Source organism: Poeciliopsis prolifica, unplaced genomic scaffold (genome assembly GCF_027474105.1).
Source record: "Poeciliopsis prolifica strain line A6 unplaced genomic scaffold, Auburn_PproV2 SCAFFOLD028, whole genome shotgun sequence".
NCBI classification, from domain to species: domain Eukaryota; kingdom Metazoa; phylum Chordata; class Actinopteri; order Cyprinodontiformes; family Poeciliidae; genus Poeciliopsis; species Poeciliopsis prolifica.
The window spans coordinates 5,379,906-5,397,130 of record NW_026562403.1 but is presented as its reverse complement, the minus strand read 5'-3'; the positions used below and the strand labels follow the sequence as shown (position 1 = coordinate 5,397,130).

Genomic DNA, 17,225 nt, shown 5'->3' with positions numbered 1-17,225 from the left:
TAATCAAAGGAAGCATCTGCTGAAACAAGTAGTCGGCAATGATACTGTCATTACCCAGCTTTATAAAGAGCTGCAGCTTTGCTAGAAGAGTGAGTCATGCATAATTCAATGCAGCATCTTATTCCTAAGATGCAGGAGCACAAACAAAGCAACGTTTTTGAGATGGAGCTTTATTAGAAAAGGTAATATTGGTGTTGCAACTTTGGCATCCTCAATTTTTGAAGATCGTCAGGTCTGTACGACGTGCATAGCATCGTGCAGTTTATACAATTTCATTACTATGCTAGGAGGCCTTCACTACAAAGTCCATGCAGATGCAAAATACAAAAGTTGACATGAATACAGATGACATCTGCATGTGCAAACTATCCTACAAAATAAAACTGAAAAATCAGCTAAAAAACAATGGAAATAAGGCCAGATTACTACTGTTCATAGAGGAGAAAAAGTAGAAATATTAGGAAAGCTGTTGAGGCAAGGGGAAAAAGGAGGAGGCACCTGAAACCATTAATGACCATCCCTACTTTTGTCATCCATCCTTTAGCAGTCTTATCTTCCCTTCTCAGGTGGAAGCAGCAATAGTCAGCCCAGTCAAAAAAAGCCACAGATCAAAACGCGACCATCGCTCCATTTACAACCTTTCACAGTAGCGTTGGTGAATGTTTCAGGTTTAAACCATTTTATTCTCAAAATGGGACTTTAAAAGCGTGGTAGAATAACAACACGATGCACTTGGTCATTTCAGGACAGCGTCTCAAAGGATACATTCAGGACACAGAGTCAAACAGAGCTGAGCAGCATTAGGGTTCTGTTTTGCTGCTGTTCAATCATCAGCTGCATTTCCATTAATCAGAAAATTGCTTGAAATTCCAAAAATAGATTTGATAAAGTGATAATGAAGACACAGCAATTTTGAAAAAAATTTTTTTTTTCCATAAAAAATATTTTCAGTAATATTAAATTGCAATAGAAAAACATTTTTTGCAGAACACTGGCCAGATGTTACTACTGGTGAAAACCACAAAGAAGACGACAGGAAGTCATAGGAGGATGATGGTTTGTTTTGGGGTTTTTAGGACAATGTGCAGCTGGCTCCACCAGAGCCCTCACAGCATCGCACATTTTATAAAAGGTTGTCATTCAAATGTGTTGAATCCGTAGCTCTTCTGTGAAATCACAGACTACAATTTCTCAAAAACACTGCATACGTAGCCGCTGCCAAGTATAAGGGCTTGTCGCTCCAATGCCTGAATAAAACGCTGCTGTTTTCTTTGATGGCTGATAGATGATGAGAGCCAGCATCAGGGCTGCGTTATGAATGTATATCATATAACTGTTTACAGCCGTCAAGGCTATTGTTTTTAAAAACTTGTTGCATGAACAAGCATATTCACATGTAATTTTAATTTCATTTCTTACTTGATGGAAACACTGCAATTGCAAACTTGTGTTTTTTCGACATTAGCAGAATATTGACAAAGATTTGTGCGCATTTGTAATGGAAACGCAGCTAGTGATGGACAGAGAAGCACCGAACCTGAATGTAAAACCAACCCAGCCAAGTAACTTTTATAAATGTTGTTCACAGTGTGGGTTTTACCTGCAGATTGTTGAGTGGATCCATCTTCATAACAGGTCCAACCGTATTGAGTGGAAGGGTCACTTCGATGCTCTGGTTGGGGCTAAGGGGGGTCAGAACCTGGAGAGGACCAGCTGGAGCGAGACCAAAGCTGAAGACAAACAAAGAAGAAGAAGTTTCACAAAACTCAACTCATGACATAAATGTAAACAAAAGCTAGAACTTGATCCTACCTGTTCCTGTTAAACTGGATGGCAAAGTCAGTCATGACACTCATTGCTTTATTAGTGAGAGTCATCTCCATTTGGATGACACCGGCACGGCGGGCAAAAGTGCCAGATATTTCAAGCCCCTTCCCCTTCATGGCTGGCAGCCAAACCTGTGGACAAAGTGATGAATTGTTAGGGCTTCGTGATTATGCAACCAGTGAATTTCAATTCTGGAGTACGAACTTACTGTTTTTGGTGGGCTGTAGGCTCCCATGGGCATACCGACACCAGCTCCAAGATCAAACAGGTCATCCAGTCCACCGCTAACAGGAGCGCTGAATGAGGCTGCTGGTGCAGCTGGAGGAGCACCAAAACCAGCTCCCATCTAAGGGTCATAAAACATGTGGTACAGTCAGTGTTACCCCATAAGAGACCATTAAACCTCAAAACATCTATAATAAAATGGACTTACAGCCGAACTTCCTCCGAGGTCTCCTCCGAGCTGAGCATGAGGAGTAGGCACAAAAGGAATGTTAAAAACTATATAATGAACAAAAAACACTAGATAACGCCCTAAAAGGAATGAAGAGGTTGAGGGAGGAGTGAAACGAGCTAGAAAAGGTATGTGTGACTAATGGTAAATATAGGCTTCAAACTATTACTGAACCCTGCAAAAATATTCAGTTTTATTGGGATTTTAAGTGGAGTAGTCATAGCTATTCACAAAGTAATCATAATTGTGAATTGGAACAAAAACAATACATGGATTCCACTCTGTTTTACCAAAATAAATTATTTAAAAAGTGGCATGCATGTATATTCAGCAACTTTTGCTCTGAAATCTCAAAATAAAAGCCAGTGAAATCAATTGCAACAAGAAACCACCTGATTAGTAAATATTATCTGTGGCATCATTAGAGGAGCAACAGAGAGGTGAGCAAATTTTTCTACAGAGCAATTATTAGTCATGCACTATAAGTTATACACTTCATTAAGGTGGCATTTATTAAAAAGCAGCAACAAGAAACAAATTCAGAATCTGTAGCACTCTTCAGATATTACTTAAACATAAAATCAAGATTTCCTTCCATTTCACAATTAGGAGCTACTTTGTGTTTGTCTATTATTTCTCAATAAGATACATTTAAGTCTGTGATTTTTATGTGACAAAATATTAAAATGTTCAAAAGTATGAATACATTTGCAAGGCACAGTGAAAAAAACAAATAAAGAAGATGTACATAGAGACAAAGGACATGTATGCTTTACTCTTAAGTGAAATTTGACAGGTTTTATTGAAATGCATCTCAAAGTGAAAGCTGAAGACAGACTTTTGTGATTTGTGATTCAGTAAAGTCCCACCTTCGGTGAATGGGACAACCAACAGTGCAACAACAAGTGCAAACGGGAAGCGATTACTGCTGGGATGCTACAGAGAGGAAGTAGTGGAACAATAAGGCTCTATATATGCTGCTGGCCTTTACTGGCCCAGCGTGGTCCACTGGACCGACCTCAGTGGGGCTGTAATCTGGGGGCGACGGGGACTGATGCGGGATCTGAGGTGACTGAGGAGTGTCCGTCCGCAGTGGAATGGGCGGCTGATTGAAAGACGAAACACATTGCAGAGCCAAAAAAAAAAAAAAAAAAGATGAGTGATGGCCTTAAGGATTTAGAATCAAGCTAGCTGCCCTAGTCAAAACAATATGAGATGATAAATGAATGAAAAGATCAAAGCAGGTGTGTGTAAACTAGGTCAGCAGGGGTTAAAGAGCCCATATTATGCTTTTTTTTTTTTTCCACTTTTCCTGCAAGGTAAAAGTTCCATTAATTACACAGCTGACAGAAGTGACTTTTCACTTCTGAGCTGTTTCAATAAATGTTTAAAACTTTAACCTGGCTGGAGTTCATCTATAATCTGTGAATAAATCAAAGTAAAGTGTTTCTCATCTTTATTTGATTGGTATAAAAATCAGTTTGAAGAGTCCACCAAATATCCATTACACAAAGAGTACAGGTTGTGTCTTTTCCATCAGTTTAGTTGGGAAAGATTTCAGTGGTGGAATAAGTGTAATAATTATTAATAATCTTTATTAAAACGTTAAGCCTCTGAGGAAATGTTGGGATCTCAAGAGAAGATGTCTTGTTGAAAATAGTGTGTTGATGTCCTTCTTCCTCTTATTTAGATTTGCAGGAGAGTATAAGCAGAAACATTTAAAGAAAACTGTTTTCTCTGACGCAGAGAGAAATCTAAACAGTTTACCACTTGTAAGCATTTCTTGAGTGAATACAGCATGTCGAAGATTACAACTCTGCTCAGAAAATTGCTTCATCAACAACATTCTTTAGCACTGGTTTTATTGGGTTGGCTGATGAGCAGACTGGCTTTTAAAAGACAAAGGGACAAAGAGCGCAACATCTACCTGAGGTTTCTGTTTCTAAAAGTCCTGAAAGAAATTATCCCCCTGGGCACAAAATGGGCTCTTTAAGACTTTTTTTTTTCTTTTATGGTTTTATGTGACTGATAAATATCATGCCCTTTTGCTGTAGTTACCGGCTCAGACTCATCCCCCATCTGCAGGTGCAGCATTGAACAAAGAAAAGAAGAACAGATAAGATAAAAGGAAAAAGAAAAAAAAGAAAATGTGAAAATAGAAAAGAAAATGTTATATAATTTAGCCCAGTGACATTAAGTTTATAAATGAACAAAACCTGACAGACTGACTCAAGTAGCGGTCTTCTGAAACGTACCAGGCTGTCCAGTCCCCCTCCAAGGAGGTCCATGGCGCCCAGCTGCATGCCAGAAGTGGCTGGGGGTCCAGTGGTGGCAGGTGGTGTCAGATCAAGATTGAGGAGGTCACCCAGGAGGTCACCCTGGGATGGTATGACTGCAGGCGGTGCATCAGAAACTCCAGCTGCAGAGCCCGTATCTGGGCTCTCAACGCTCTCTCCACTAGCAAGAGGTAAAACAAGTTAAAAATGACAGGATGAACTAAACAAGCTCAGCGATTTCTTAATTAAAATGTGTCATGACTCATAACCAGTACACATGCACTCACCACAGAGATGAATGCCACTTTTTTTGGGGCTTTGAGGACACATCTGAACTTTTATGTTTCCAGTGTGGAATTTTTTAACAAATACTTTTAAGTAAGCTACCATCAAAAAACTCTGATTGGATGAGCTATTTTTTTAAATTAAAGTCAGATATAGTGGACCTCATTTAAACTGATTGGTGCATGTTCAGAAACCCGTCTTTTAAGAACAGTTTGCTTTTGTAGTTTAATTGAATTCAGTGTCATTGGGCATGGTTTTCAAATTTGCCGTTTCCAGGAGGGTAAAAGGGCATATAGGCTCATTGTGAATTGGGTCTAACTAAAAATGGAGAGAAAATTGGTCAAAATGTTCAGAAACAACCCAGGAACAGAAAAGAACTGAAATCAGATGTGAAGCCAGTGCTAATCTCCATAGTAAAGCGAGTTTCAGGATCAAGACATTGATTTAATGCATCAATAAAAGCCTGAAAATGGTGACATTCATGCTCACAGTGAGTGTTTGTAAATTTATCACGAGCAAAGCCTCCTCAGCACAAAAAAAAAATCATTTCCTCTTTAACCCAAGGTAAAAAAAAAAAATACCACATCCATTTAGAAAAGCCTGTTAAAACATAAAGGGTTCAATGTGTAACTCACGATCCAGCACTGCCTGGGAGTCTCTTGTGCTGAACCCCACGGCTGCCCTCCACAAAGGCACTGGGAGGCTTGTGGTATACAGAAGCCAGAGTCCCAATGTGGCAGATAAGCTCCTCCAGCAAGGTCGGCTCAATCAGATCCGTCTCCTCGGAGATCAGAGGCTTCTCAGCCAGAACCACCTCCTTGGCAGCCACAGGGTCCGTGGAGAGCAGACGCCAGTAGATGTAGCCTCTGTCCCTGAGGTCTGGGTTATCAGAGTCCTGCAGACAGACGTGGAGGAATGACAATAAATATCCATGGAGTTTGTAGAATAAATAGTTTAGTCTCTCTGTTCCTGATATGGGACTGAGGTCTGAGAATTAACAGTATTAAAACGGAGTTTGCCTCAATGTAGTGGCCAACAGCAAAAAAGTAACAGATCCCTCTCCTAAGAGAGATTAGGGCTTCGTTCTATAATCTCTCATAAACAATCCAAACATCTGAGCTGTAAGATTCTTTCTATGCGGTGTCAGATATATACTAAAATAATAACCTCATTAGTTATAGAGTGTACAGTTAATTTAGCTCAAAAATGTTGTTGATTATTGACTGAACCTGTCCTGCTAGTGAGATGTTGGAAGTGCTCGAGTCACAATTATCAAACATTTTAAATCACTTTAGCAGCAAATAAAGGTTACTTTTACTTCTTTTTAAATTAAATCCAAACATGATTTTGCAAAGTTAAACGGGACGCATATGTGTAAAAACAACTAAAGTACAGAATGGACAAATGTTTAAGATAATAATTTATAATGGTTTCATTCTCACCTGTGTGGCCAGACTGAGGACCTGCTGCACCAACTCCTGGGTCTCTGTGGGTTTCTTCAGGAACAGCTTGACTATCGCAGTCAGGAGCTGCAGCTGCACCTAAAAGGATCACAATGAACAAGCGTTACAGCTGCACATTCAAACATTTTAAAATTGATTCCCCAAATCTGCAACACAGCAGATTTAAAGAAACAACTGGTTTCTGAACCTCAATATACAGACAGTGGTTTTAAATATATTCAATATAAAAAGGGAATCTTTTCTCCATCTTATGAAACATGGTAAAAAAATAACATAAAAAAAATCTATCCTGCCAGCAAAAAAGTATTTTATAGGCAATAACATGACAATCCTTCACTTATTTAGATGGAACAACCTTTTACAGCTCTACACCTCCCACTATGAGCTGCATCTTTCATAATTTCAGAATTGAAAAGCCACACAATCATCGTACCCAACAGTGAACCACACGAGCGTGTGAAAAGACAGGCTTTTTGACGAACTGCGTCCAGAGTGAGGGTTCACCTTTGATTTAAATGCTGCCTGGTGAAGACTGACTCTTAAGCTCATCTATACTAATGCCTCCTATGTGTTGCAATATTTACAGCAGCAAAAAAAAAAAAAAAAGCTACATTAATCATTTCCATGCAGAAAATATACACTCTTCTCTGTCAGCACTGATTAGAAATCATTGACTGAATCACAATCAGATGTTTTTCATTTTTCAAATAACAACAAACCCGGCAGCTCACTAAACACACCTGAGTGCTTTCATCATGGAAACCCTCCAAAAAGCTTTCTAGCAGCTCATCAGCGTTGTCGATGCGCTCGGCGTACTCTCCCACAATCCAGATCATGGCAGCACGCGCCTCTGGCTCATCCAAGGAATCAAGGTTCTCACACAGAGTGGCAATCACGCTCTCATACCTACAAGGAGTTGCACCAAAATAACATTACTTTCAAAAAAGCATAATAAATCAGCAATGAAAAGAAAAAGAAAAATGCATTTAAGCAAATTGCAAATGTCTCCAATACAATTTACCTGGTAATGTTTTGCCAAAACAAAACAACAAAAAGGTAGGAAACTAAAAAGTGGAGTTGTTGTTTGGCCATATCAAAGTAGTAAAATAAGGTCCCACGTTACTACCTATTTCATATCAAATAGCACTTTAGTGTGGCATTTTTTTAAGAACCCTCACAAATAAAAATATATTTTTGCAAAGAACTCAGTCCTTTTTCATTCAAGATGTGCAACCATAATTCCCTCTGAAGCGCTTCAGGTTCTTCTGATCTGCATAAAATTTGCAGCAATTAATACTCCCATTTGCATAATGGTTATACTACAAGCTATGCTGAGGCACAAATGTGTAATTAATGGGAAAGAGCAAACTTTGACTTGCTGGTGACTCATTTGGCTCAAAGCGTGAACCATGCAGAGCTGGTAGGCTTTGCAAAGCTGCTCCCTTCAAGGCTCACGACTCCGGGGCGATGGTGTACTGCTCAGTGGGCAAGCTTCCTGTCTGCCACATGAATCCCGACCACAGTAGAAGTCACATTGCCGCCAAATTAGCCTGACCTTTGACCATGTGGAATCACAGCAAGTTGTCAAAGAAAATCTAAGGAGGCCCATAAATCCTTCCTTAAAATCTCTTTCTAACGCTTATCAGGCAAATGCATACAAAAATGTTTCCCTTTAATTACATGAAAATAACCATTAATGTTAAATTTTGTATTTTATTTTAAAGAATGAAAGAAAGAAAAAAAGAGAGAAAAACAAACGGATTCTGAATTGGAGTGATTTTTAGCTTGAACCTGACAAAAGCCACTAGTTCCAATCTGTCTTTTCCCCTAAAGCCTCGTGTGAAGCACATTCTTCAGTGTGGAAGTTGTTAATGAGGAATGCAGAAAACATAACATCAATAGCACTCTCTAAAGAGTATTTTATTGAAATAACTACAAACACTGTTGTCATGTTTATTGGTAAATATCCTCCACATTTTTATGCAAATCAGCAGCTTTGTGGGAATCATACTAAATAAAACTGCATGAAATGGTGATATTGCATGTTTTCTAGAAATTTTCGGAGAAAAGGTAAATGTTAACACTGGTGTGTTGGACAAAACGTACTTGTTGGGGTATTTGCGGAAGATATCCTTGATGACAACTATGGCCTCCTGCACCACATAATTGACCTTGGTCTGTATGAGATCCAGCAGTGTGCTGACGCAGCGCTCTGCTGATTGCTAAAAGTGGGAAAAGGGGGAAAAAATGCCCAAGAGACATTAAAAATAACAGTTTTCAAATATTTTTTTAGAAAATATAACCGGAGCTCTTTATTAAAACAATGATTTGAGTATTTTCCTGTTATGAGGAAAACATTATGCAGATCAGAATATTTTTACATGTCTGAAATACAAAGCATAATGATCATACTGTTTTCAGTAACAGGGTCACCTTGTGTATAAAGCTGTGCCTTACAAGTGGTCAGTTATCATTTGCATTCATTTGAACGAGAATTTTGCAGTAAGTGCAACAATATGAAGGATTGCTGAAGAGTATTTGACAAACAAAACATGCTCTGTGATTTCCACTAACCTCCACTTTGATGGCACAGCGGCCAATGGCCCTGACGGCTTTACGCACAAAGTCCACATCCACCTCAGTTGCATATTCCTTTAGCTCAGCCAGCACCTAGAGTAAAAACAGGCACCACACAAACAGGATCTTTACTTTTCATTTGCATTCTTAGATTAAGACCTCAAAGAACCTAAATATTATGATAAAGCTAATTTATTTCAGCAATTCAGTTGAAAAGCTACAACTCTGATTATTTCTGTTCATTATATGATTTTGACTTAAAGTTCAGAAAAAACCCAAATTCATTTTCTCAGAAAATTTGACTACAGTATGCAAAATTATTTTCATTCAGAAATGTCAGTCTACTGAAAAGCAAATATATCTTAAGTAATTTTTCACTGTGCTGATAAATCTTTTTCTTCTTAACCAAGGTAAAATGACTTTGACATTGCCACTTGGTCAGAAGTGTGAGAGAACAGGTTTTAGAGTCCAGTCAAAAACTTGTGAATCTCCACCAAACTCTTGAATCAGCTTCGCCTCACAAGAGCCTTGAGGCTGAAGGTATTTCTGTTGCTTGAGTATTTTTTCTACATCCCCAGTTTTCAAGACAGACACAGCACTCAAAGAACAGTCAGCTTCTTAGCAATGATCTATTGTAGTTGACCCTAATTGGGGAAGAGTATCAGCAATTGTCCGCTGAATGACACTCAAGTTTCCTCCTTGCCTTCACAGGGCAAAACATGATTACTGCATAAAATCTTCCTTTTTGGGTTTTTTTTCCCCACATTTTGGATTTTCACAAGATGAAGTGAAAATGTATTTAAAATAAATGTTTGAAATAAATCAAACTGTGTAACCATTCTTCATGAATTACTGACAAAACAATAAATAATGAAAGAAAATTTAAAAAATCTAAATTTGTTGATATTTTCAGTCATCCAGCCGATTATATATATCTTGAACAGGTTGATGGTTACCTGGGCAATGTTGGCCTGAGATGCAAGACGAATCATTATGTCCAGCTTCTCCAGTTTGACATAGATTGGGTCGTTGTACTTGACAAAGAAAACTTTCATTTCATGTTTCAAGATTTCCGGTCTAAAAGTAAACAGTGAACAAAATTTTACCACCAAAAAAAAAAGCACCATTATTAAGCTTTGACTATTCAAAATTGAGAGCAAAAAATAGCTTTTCTGGCAACATACCTTCTCTGCACAATGAGGTTGATGTTTCTGAGTGCAACATACTGCAGCTCAGGCTCAGCAGAGAGCAATGTGACCAGAGGGGGGGCAAGCTTCTTCAGCAGAGTGCCATAATAGTCCAGGTCTTTAGGGAGCATTTCCATAAACTTCATTAAAACTTTAACAGCTGACAACACCACTGCTGAGTTGGCATGAGAGAGCCTCGGGGTGACACGCTCACAGATGCTGGTAGATGATAACGATAATAGGAGGGAAACAGAGAAATTAAATGGAGCTGTTCACATACGCGCAGGAAGTGGAAATATGTTTGTGCGAGTCGCTACGAAAATAATAATCTTACCTTTGGGACTCTCGATCATCCCGAGGTGTGTAATTAGCTAGACAGTCAAGAATAAATATCTGCCCCCACTCTGTGCATTCATTAAGAGCTGTCAGCAACTTGTTTATTGTCTGAGGGTTCAGGTCCAGAAGATTGCTGTTGGGATGTGACTCTGCAATTTCAGACAGAGCCGCCACGGCATTTGCAACGACCTAAAAAGAAAGACAAGGGTCAAAGACTGCATCATCTGTAAGACTTGCATGAATTCAGACATGCCATCAGAAAGAGCCGCACCATGGGGTTGGAGTCTGAAATTAGGTCCTTGAGAGTGTCCAAGAAGCCTTGGTCCTCCACTAACTGGGCATTGATATCGTGCAGCTTTGCAACACACACTGCAGCCGTCTTCCTCACGTAGGGGTCTTCGTCCTTCAGACATTTTCTCAGAGGCTCACAGAGGTACTCGGTGATCTTGTCCACACGAATACAGCCCATTGTTCGAACGGCGAGGGCTCGGATGAGAGGGTTGGGGTCTTCACAGTCCTGGGTGGGTGATTGACAAATGTGAGAAGTTTTCAGAAAATATGCATTCCTTTAGCCTTTTAATCAGACATACAATCAAATTCCTTTTTACATTTTTTTTTAATGAGATTAGTCAAACCAACCAAAGGGTGCAGTCTTCTTAAATTAGAAGACAAGATGAGAAAGTAAAATGCTTAATGAAAAGCTGTGGATGACAACACAGAAACTGATCTTTGGAGCTTAAGCTGCCATCAGACGGGTGAAAAAAATACCCAAGAGGACAAAGAACTTAAAGAAGCAGCGATGAGTTTTTCCCATAAAATGTGTATAAACAGGTTTAAATTACAGACAATACTACCCACACAGTAATTATGTGCTGCACTAAAGTAATTTGCTACTGTAAAAACCAGTACAATCCTGTTACTAAGAGACAAACTTGCAAAATTATACCTCTCCCTTTTGATTTCCTTATTCCATACAAATAATACTTAAAAAAAATAAATAAATACCACACACACACACATGCAAATTGCAAGTTGGAATTATTTAGCTTGGACTGATTGCATACAAACAACATCACAAACAGTAATGACAGGCTGAGCTTCACCTTCACAAAGGTGTTAACAGCCATGATAGCCATGTCTGGTTGACTTTTGGCATAGTTCATAAGATAGAGGTAGACCAGCTTTTTCAGCTCCAGGTTGTCGGTCTGCATGCAGTTCACCACATCTGGAAACAGAGCACTGCAGGAGAAATCACCTGTTAGAAGACCAATACCATCACACACTGTTCATTTCCGTTATTTCTAGCTGCTCACCTGACATCCTTCCCTACTGTCATTGATGCAATGACCTTTTTGACAGCCTCCTTCTTCTTCTCTTTTTTGTCACTGTTGAGCTCCGCCTTGAGCTCAAAAATCTCCCCTGAACAAACAAAAAACAAAGGCCACCATGTTTCCATTTTAGCATGCTATGATAAATTAAAAGTGAGCAGAACCAGCCATTTAGCGGCATCATGTTGTGGAAAATGTTTGAAACAGTTGTCAAAGAACTCTGTCACAGCCGTTTGCTGCAATCAGTTGGCTGAAAGTACGCTTCTACACATTTCCCTCATTCACAAGATGGACAAATTCAGCTGTTTTGAAATATTTTTGATCACATAAAGCACCGACCGTCATGGTGTGGAAACTGAAGGAGCGCTACTTATCGCTCTTACTGGAGTGGTGATGTTTGAAAGCCACATTTTTAAATGAGATGCTGCAAAAAGTAGATGGACTTTGCTTTACCTATAATTAGCAAATCTTTGTGCCATTTACTGTATGTCGACTGGATGAAAAAAGACTACTTTACTTTGCTTCCAAAATAAGCTTTTTTGTTGTTTTTTTGGGGGGAGAAATATTTTTAATTATGAAAGGCACAGACTCACAATATGAAAATCGAAAGAACACTTTACCCATCAATGCTGTTTTAAAACTACAGCAAGGAAGAAGCTATGAATGCAATGACTACTAATTATCCGACTGCATGCTGGCTACCAGCTATCTGCTGTAGTTTAACTAATTAACCAGCTAATATCAGTTCTTTGCAGAGAGGCATTACAACTAGGTCTATTATTGTTTTAAATAAAACCAAGAGGATCATGTGTTATTTAAAATATTTTCTGTTAATGTTATGATGGTTCTTTTAGAGGATCTAAAAGAGGAAATTCTAAGCAGTGATGTTCCCTTTTCACTGACATCCTAATTAGTTTATCATAAAATTGAATCAAAACAATTCTGAAAGTAGGATTTATTGAGTCTCTGTGTTCGATGTGGTTTATTTGTCATCGAAAAATCTTATAAATATACAACGAAGTGCTGTGCTTCTGAACAACATGCTCAAAGTGCTTGCAGAGTGTTGAAAAATATAATAAATGTAAGTATGCTGTACTCGTATAGAACATTATCAAGTCTGAGGTCTCTGATGTGCTTTACGTCACAATCAGTCATTCACATGCCGATGGTGATAAGCTACATTTTAACCACAGCTACCATGGGGGCAGTTTGATAGAACATTAGAAAATCTGTCATAAAAACAGATGGAAGTGTGAAACTAATAAATACATTTCTGAATGTGTGTGATTAAAATGTGTATCTAAAATCTAAAAGTTAAAACTTGAAATCAAAGGATTTAAACATGTTAAAACAGTATAAGTGTTGAAAATGGGTGGGTGTAACGGCTGAACAGAGGGCTGGCGATAGTTTTTGTCTATCCTGAGTATGCTGAACTGGTCAGGTCAGGGTTCTTCTCAGAAAGCTGAGATGTATATCTGGATCCAAAGGGTTGATTCAAGATGTGAAACTGATCCATTAATGGAAGGCGAGTTGAACAGAATCTATTCTCATGGCCACAGTGTGGTAGGACAAGCTGCACTCATTCACAGATCGTTAAAAGGGCTTTTACATACTTACAACTCAAAAAACCAGACTATTGAAAGGTTTTATTAGCCACTTTTATTTTACTTTGGTAAACAAGGTTTGCATATTTCATTTTCTGTATTTCTTGAATATAACTGTTCAAACTAATTCAACATATTTAAAATACTATTCTACGTTTGTTGTTTTCTGGTTACTTATCCCTCAGAGGTTCCTAGGCTCATCTGAACTGGCCTAGGAATGTAATATTTCCAATAGTTGAACACTACCTTTTATTCTTGTTATCTGTAACCAGGTGATGCATTATTGGTTATACACGGCTGCCATTCAATTGGCGCCACCGGCCCTCTGACCACCACCAGCAGGTAAGGCAGGAGAAGTGTTTTGCCCACAGAAAGACTGAGACGGATGGAGCAGTGGGACAAACTCCTGAGCCACTGGCGCCTGAGCAACAATCTTTCATAACATAGGAAATTTAAGAGCTTCATAATTCCTAGCTTTTACACAGCAGGACAGGTAGACATATATTATTTGTGCCGCACACAACAATAAGAGTGGAAAGTCATTTATTGTGAGAATGTGCATGTCATCTTTTACACTCGTTATACTTTGTATTTTGTCAGTAGAAACTAAATCTGCGAGAGGTTTGAAGTCATCCTGGGAATATTTTGTTAGGATAAAGTCTGTTTACAATCATGTGTTTCTTTACACAAAGAAAGTTAATCTATAAACATGCCAATAAAAGGAAATTATGGCCTTAAACTTAATCCTAGGTAATTAGAGTTTCCTGGTTAATGTAAACTCCTAGATGCTACCAGAATTACTCGATGAGAACTTGAAAAAAGATCCACGCTGTTATATTTCTAGTAACTCTAAAGATTCAGACATTAGGTTGAGATGAGGTGAGGGGTGTGATGCTGTTTGCAATCTGCAACTTTATCAGGATATTTTATTAAACCAAACACATAAATCATTTTATTTTCTTTACTTATGTAGAAGCAGAATACAATCTATCATGATACATTTGTATGCTGATAAAAATCTACACGTTCTTTCTTTCCAAAAGCAGCAAAATTAACATCTTTTGACTGTAATAATTTATCTAAAGGAGCCAGTCAAGGAGCCATTTCTCAATATAAATACATATAGCAATTAAATATAGAAAGATAAAGTCGGTTGTCAGACCTTTCTTGGTAGTAGTGAAGTACTTGGAGTCTGTCATCTTGGATCCAAACTGTCTGTTCTCCTGCAAAAAGCAAGAGGATGAAACAGAATAACTGCAGGGTTTTCACCCAATAATATCCTTTAGTAGAGCAGCTGGAAATACTAGAAGTGCAAGCAAAGGAAAGTAAAAGGATTTCCTTTCCTTTCCTGAATAGATAGTGGCAGATTGGGAAAGAAAACAAAAGATTTTGCTGAGAAACCAGATTCTGATTGTCTTCCTTAGAGAGAAAATGTTGATATCAGCACAAACCGAGCCAACAGTAGTTTCTTCAGCCAACAGCGAGTTCAGGATGGAGAATGAACATTTCCACTTCATCAAGCTGCCATCAGCAAAAAATACTGGAAAACGCTTTATATTATAATAAAGAATTCAATGTAATATTTTTTTTTTTCTGTACGTTTCCAAGCATCCAAAACTATTAGGACAAAGTTACACAATTTCTTTTTTTTTTTTGGTCATGCCTATTCACTTAAGCAAAACAAACGATTAAATTTAAAGAAAGACCACAACAGACAAAACACAAGAATTTAGATAAAATCAAATACAGAAGGAATAGAGTAGACTGACAATACCGATTATGATAAACCAACATTTTCCTTATTGATCGCTTTTATTTATGCCATCATGATGTTTCCACCACTTTAGCATTTTGGTCGCTGTTATCCATATTATGTCCAAACAGACTTTGATTCTGATTACACACTATGGAGTTGCAGCTATAATTATTGACCTATAAAGCTAATCTTGGGAAAGCTCCTGCAACCTGCAGTCTAACCTCCAGCAACCTTATGAGCCGTTACTGATCACTTTGATTCTTCAAAGTTTTTTTCCTAAAAAACTTTGAGCAGGCTTCACCCTCTACTCCCTGAATCTAATTTTAAATCACTCAAATTGAAACATTTCTCATCCTTTTTTTAGGATAATTTTTTTGCGTCTTGCACTGTTGCTATGATGTAATATTTCTAACCCATTGTCTATGATACTTCTTCTACACAGAGTTTAGGAATAACATTGGCTTTTGTTTTGAATGTGCTGACCAAATAAATTTAATGTTTAAATTGCCTTTGTTTTCTGAGATGTCAGTCTGATGAATGCGCCAATATGTGAATTAAGACACACTTTCTTGATGTTTTTAGACTGATGTAATTTTAAGTCGATTATCATCTTGTAAGATCATCTTACATCCACGACAGCACAAAATCAGCCCAAGAATATCACAGGCAGAAAAACTCAAGCAGCGTCCAATATGTTTATTAAAGTCTTATTTGTACATACTTCTATGATACTAGTATTTTTATTTTTTTTTTACAAAAACAACTGCATATCCCCACAATCGAGTACTTACACGTTTTAAAACAACATTAAAATAATCGGTTTTGTGTCTACAAACTTTACTATCGTCAGCTCACGGCAGGTAGCTGTCAACAACCGACAGGTTGCTAGCTCCGTACCGCACTGTTAACAAAACTGACGAAGTAGCTAGCTGCTTACACTGCTGTTTAAAAGACTATTACTGGATATAATGTTCCACATCGACGCCTTAAGATTCTGCTTAATCATAAATTAGTAACGATAATGTCCACAGCAAGCTAACTTGAACAAATGGAACTTAGCCTCATAGAAGTAAAGCTGTTCGCTAACTGACTAGCATTGAGCTAAGGTGATGTTAGCGCAGTGAGCTCGAGTGAATACACAAACAAACACCAAAATATTTAGTTCAAGTCAACATAAAGTTAGCCAAATACAGCTATACGCGTAAGAAATCAAAGATTCTCTTCGCCCAGTTACTCACGCATAACTGACTGGCCCATTCCTGCATGTTTGCGGTAGTTCGGGTAGATGAATGAAACTGATGCTAAAGGCTAGCGGAGCGTCTGCTGTCAGTGTCGGCTAGCAGCTCAGACGTGACCTTCTAAGTCCAAGCTTAAGGAAGCCCTTCTCGGGATAGTTAAGCTCTTAATCTGTCAGCCTAATGCAAACCTCACCCCACGAATTACCGTACCTTCTGGAGTTGCACTGAAGCTCCCCACACCACCGTTTAAGAGAGAAAATCCCCACAAACACCTTACCGTTTCAGGCGTCGTAGGAGCAGTGACGGCCTTCGTCTCCTCCCACTTGTTTTACTTCCGTCTTTACACAAAATACCAACTGTCAAACAACGTCAGCATTTATTCATTTAGGATCACTTTGTTTACAGTGCTGGGAAACAGAGCAGTTGAGAGAATGGAATGGAATAGAATAGAATAGAATAGAATAGAATAGAATAGAATAGCCCTTTGTCGTCTCAAAAGGGGGAATATTAAGCAGCAGCATGTCAAAGGTAAGGGGCATGCATAATCAGGTTGAAAAAAAATCTAACAATAAGAAAGGACAAGTTACAACATGAGAAAACCAATAGTGTATAGTAAATTAGGAAAACCATGCTCAAATCAAAAGATAAGAATGTGCAGCACAGCATAGTGAGAAGAGAAACTGCAAATAATATATATACACGGGCATTTATGTTTCTTAGGATCAGTAATGGTTATAACATTAAGAAAATACACGCACAATTTGAAACAAAAATCTAAATTACTTCATTTGTACAAATACATCCAAAATACACACACTTTTGGTATGTATAAATTACTTCATTTGTACAAATACATCCAAAATACATGCGTTTTTGGTGTTTTTGGTAGTTTAT

The 17,225-nt window shown here is 38.2% G+C and overlaps 1 protein-coding gene across 5 annotated transcripts in view; it reads right to left on the bottom strand.

The window, feature by feature from the left end:
- The window catches only part of ap1b1 (adaptor related protein complex 1 subunit beta 1), a 28,541-nt gene extending 11,808 nt beyond the window's left edge, over positions 1 to 16,733 (bottom strand). Inside the window, exons 1-20 of one of the 5 annotated variants that reach the window (XM_055048906.1) lie at positions 16,609 to 16,733; positions 14,500 to 14,560; positions 11,719 to 11,824; positions 11,509 to 11,644; positions 10,677 to 10,922; positions 10,404 to 10,594; positions 10,067 to 10,288; positions 9,839 to 9,959; positions 8,880 to 8,975; positions 8,412 to 8,527; positions 7,046 to 7,211; positions 6,285 to 6,383; positions 5,478 to 5,737; positions 4,537 to 4,738; positions 4,340 to 4,360; positions 3,300 to 3,386; positions 2,261 to 2,290; positions 2,036 to 2,173; positions 1,813 to 1,958; positions 1,601 to 1,730 (exon numbers count right to left, since the gene is read on the bottom strand). In XM_055048906.1, coding sequence (XP_054904881.1) covers positions 1,601 to 1,730; positions 1,813 to 1,958; positions 2,036 to 2,173; positions 2,261 to 2,290; positions 3,300 to 3,386; positions 4,340 to 4,360; positions 4,537 to 4,738; positions 5,478 to 5,737; positions 6,285 to 6,383; positions 7,046 to 7,211; positions 8,412 to 8,527; positions 8,880 to 8,975; positions 9,839 to 9,959; positions 10,067 to 10,288; positions 10,404 to 10,594; positions 10,677 to 10,922; positions 11,509 to 11,644; positions 11,719 to 11,824; positions 14,500 to 14,536 — 2,550 coding nt within the window. In that variant the 5' untranslated portion in view covers positions 14,537 to 14,560; positions 16,609 to 16,733. Of the gene's footprint in view, positions 1 to 1,600; positions 1,731 to 1,812; positions 1,959 to 2,035; positions 2,174 to 2,260; positions 2,291 to 3,299; positions 3,387 to 4,339; positions 4,361 to 4,536; positions 4,739 to 5,477; positions 5,738 to 6,284; positions 6,384 to 7,045; positions 7,212 to 8,411; positions 8,528 to 8,879; positions 8,976 to 9,838; positions 9,960 to 10,066; positions 10,289 to 10,403; positions 10,595 to 10,676; positions 10,923 to 11,508; positions 11,645 to 11,718; positions 11,825 to 14,499; positions 14,561 to 16,331; positions 16,458 to 16,541 lie in introns of those variants that run through there. The other 4 variants (XM_055048908.1, XM_055048905.1, XM_055048909.1 and 1 more) reach the window with 4 other exon arrangements.
- Positions 16,734 to 17,225: the final 492 nt, after the last annotated feature.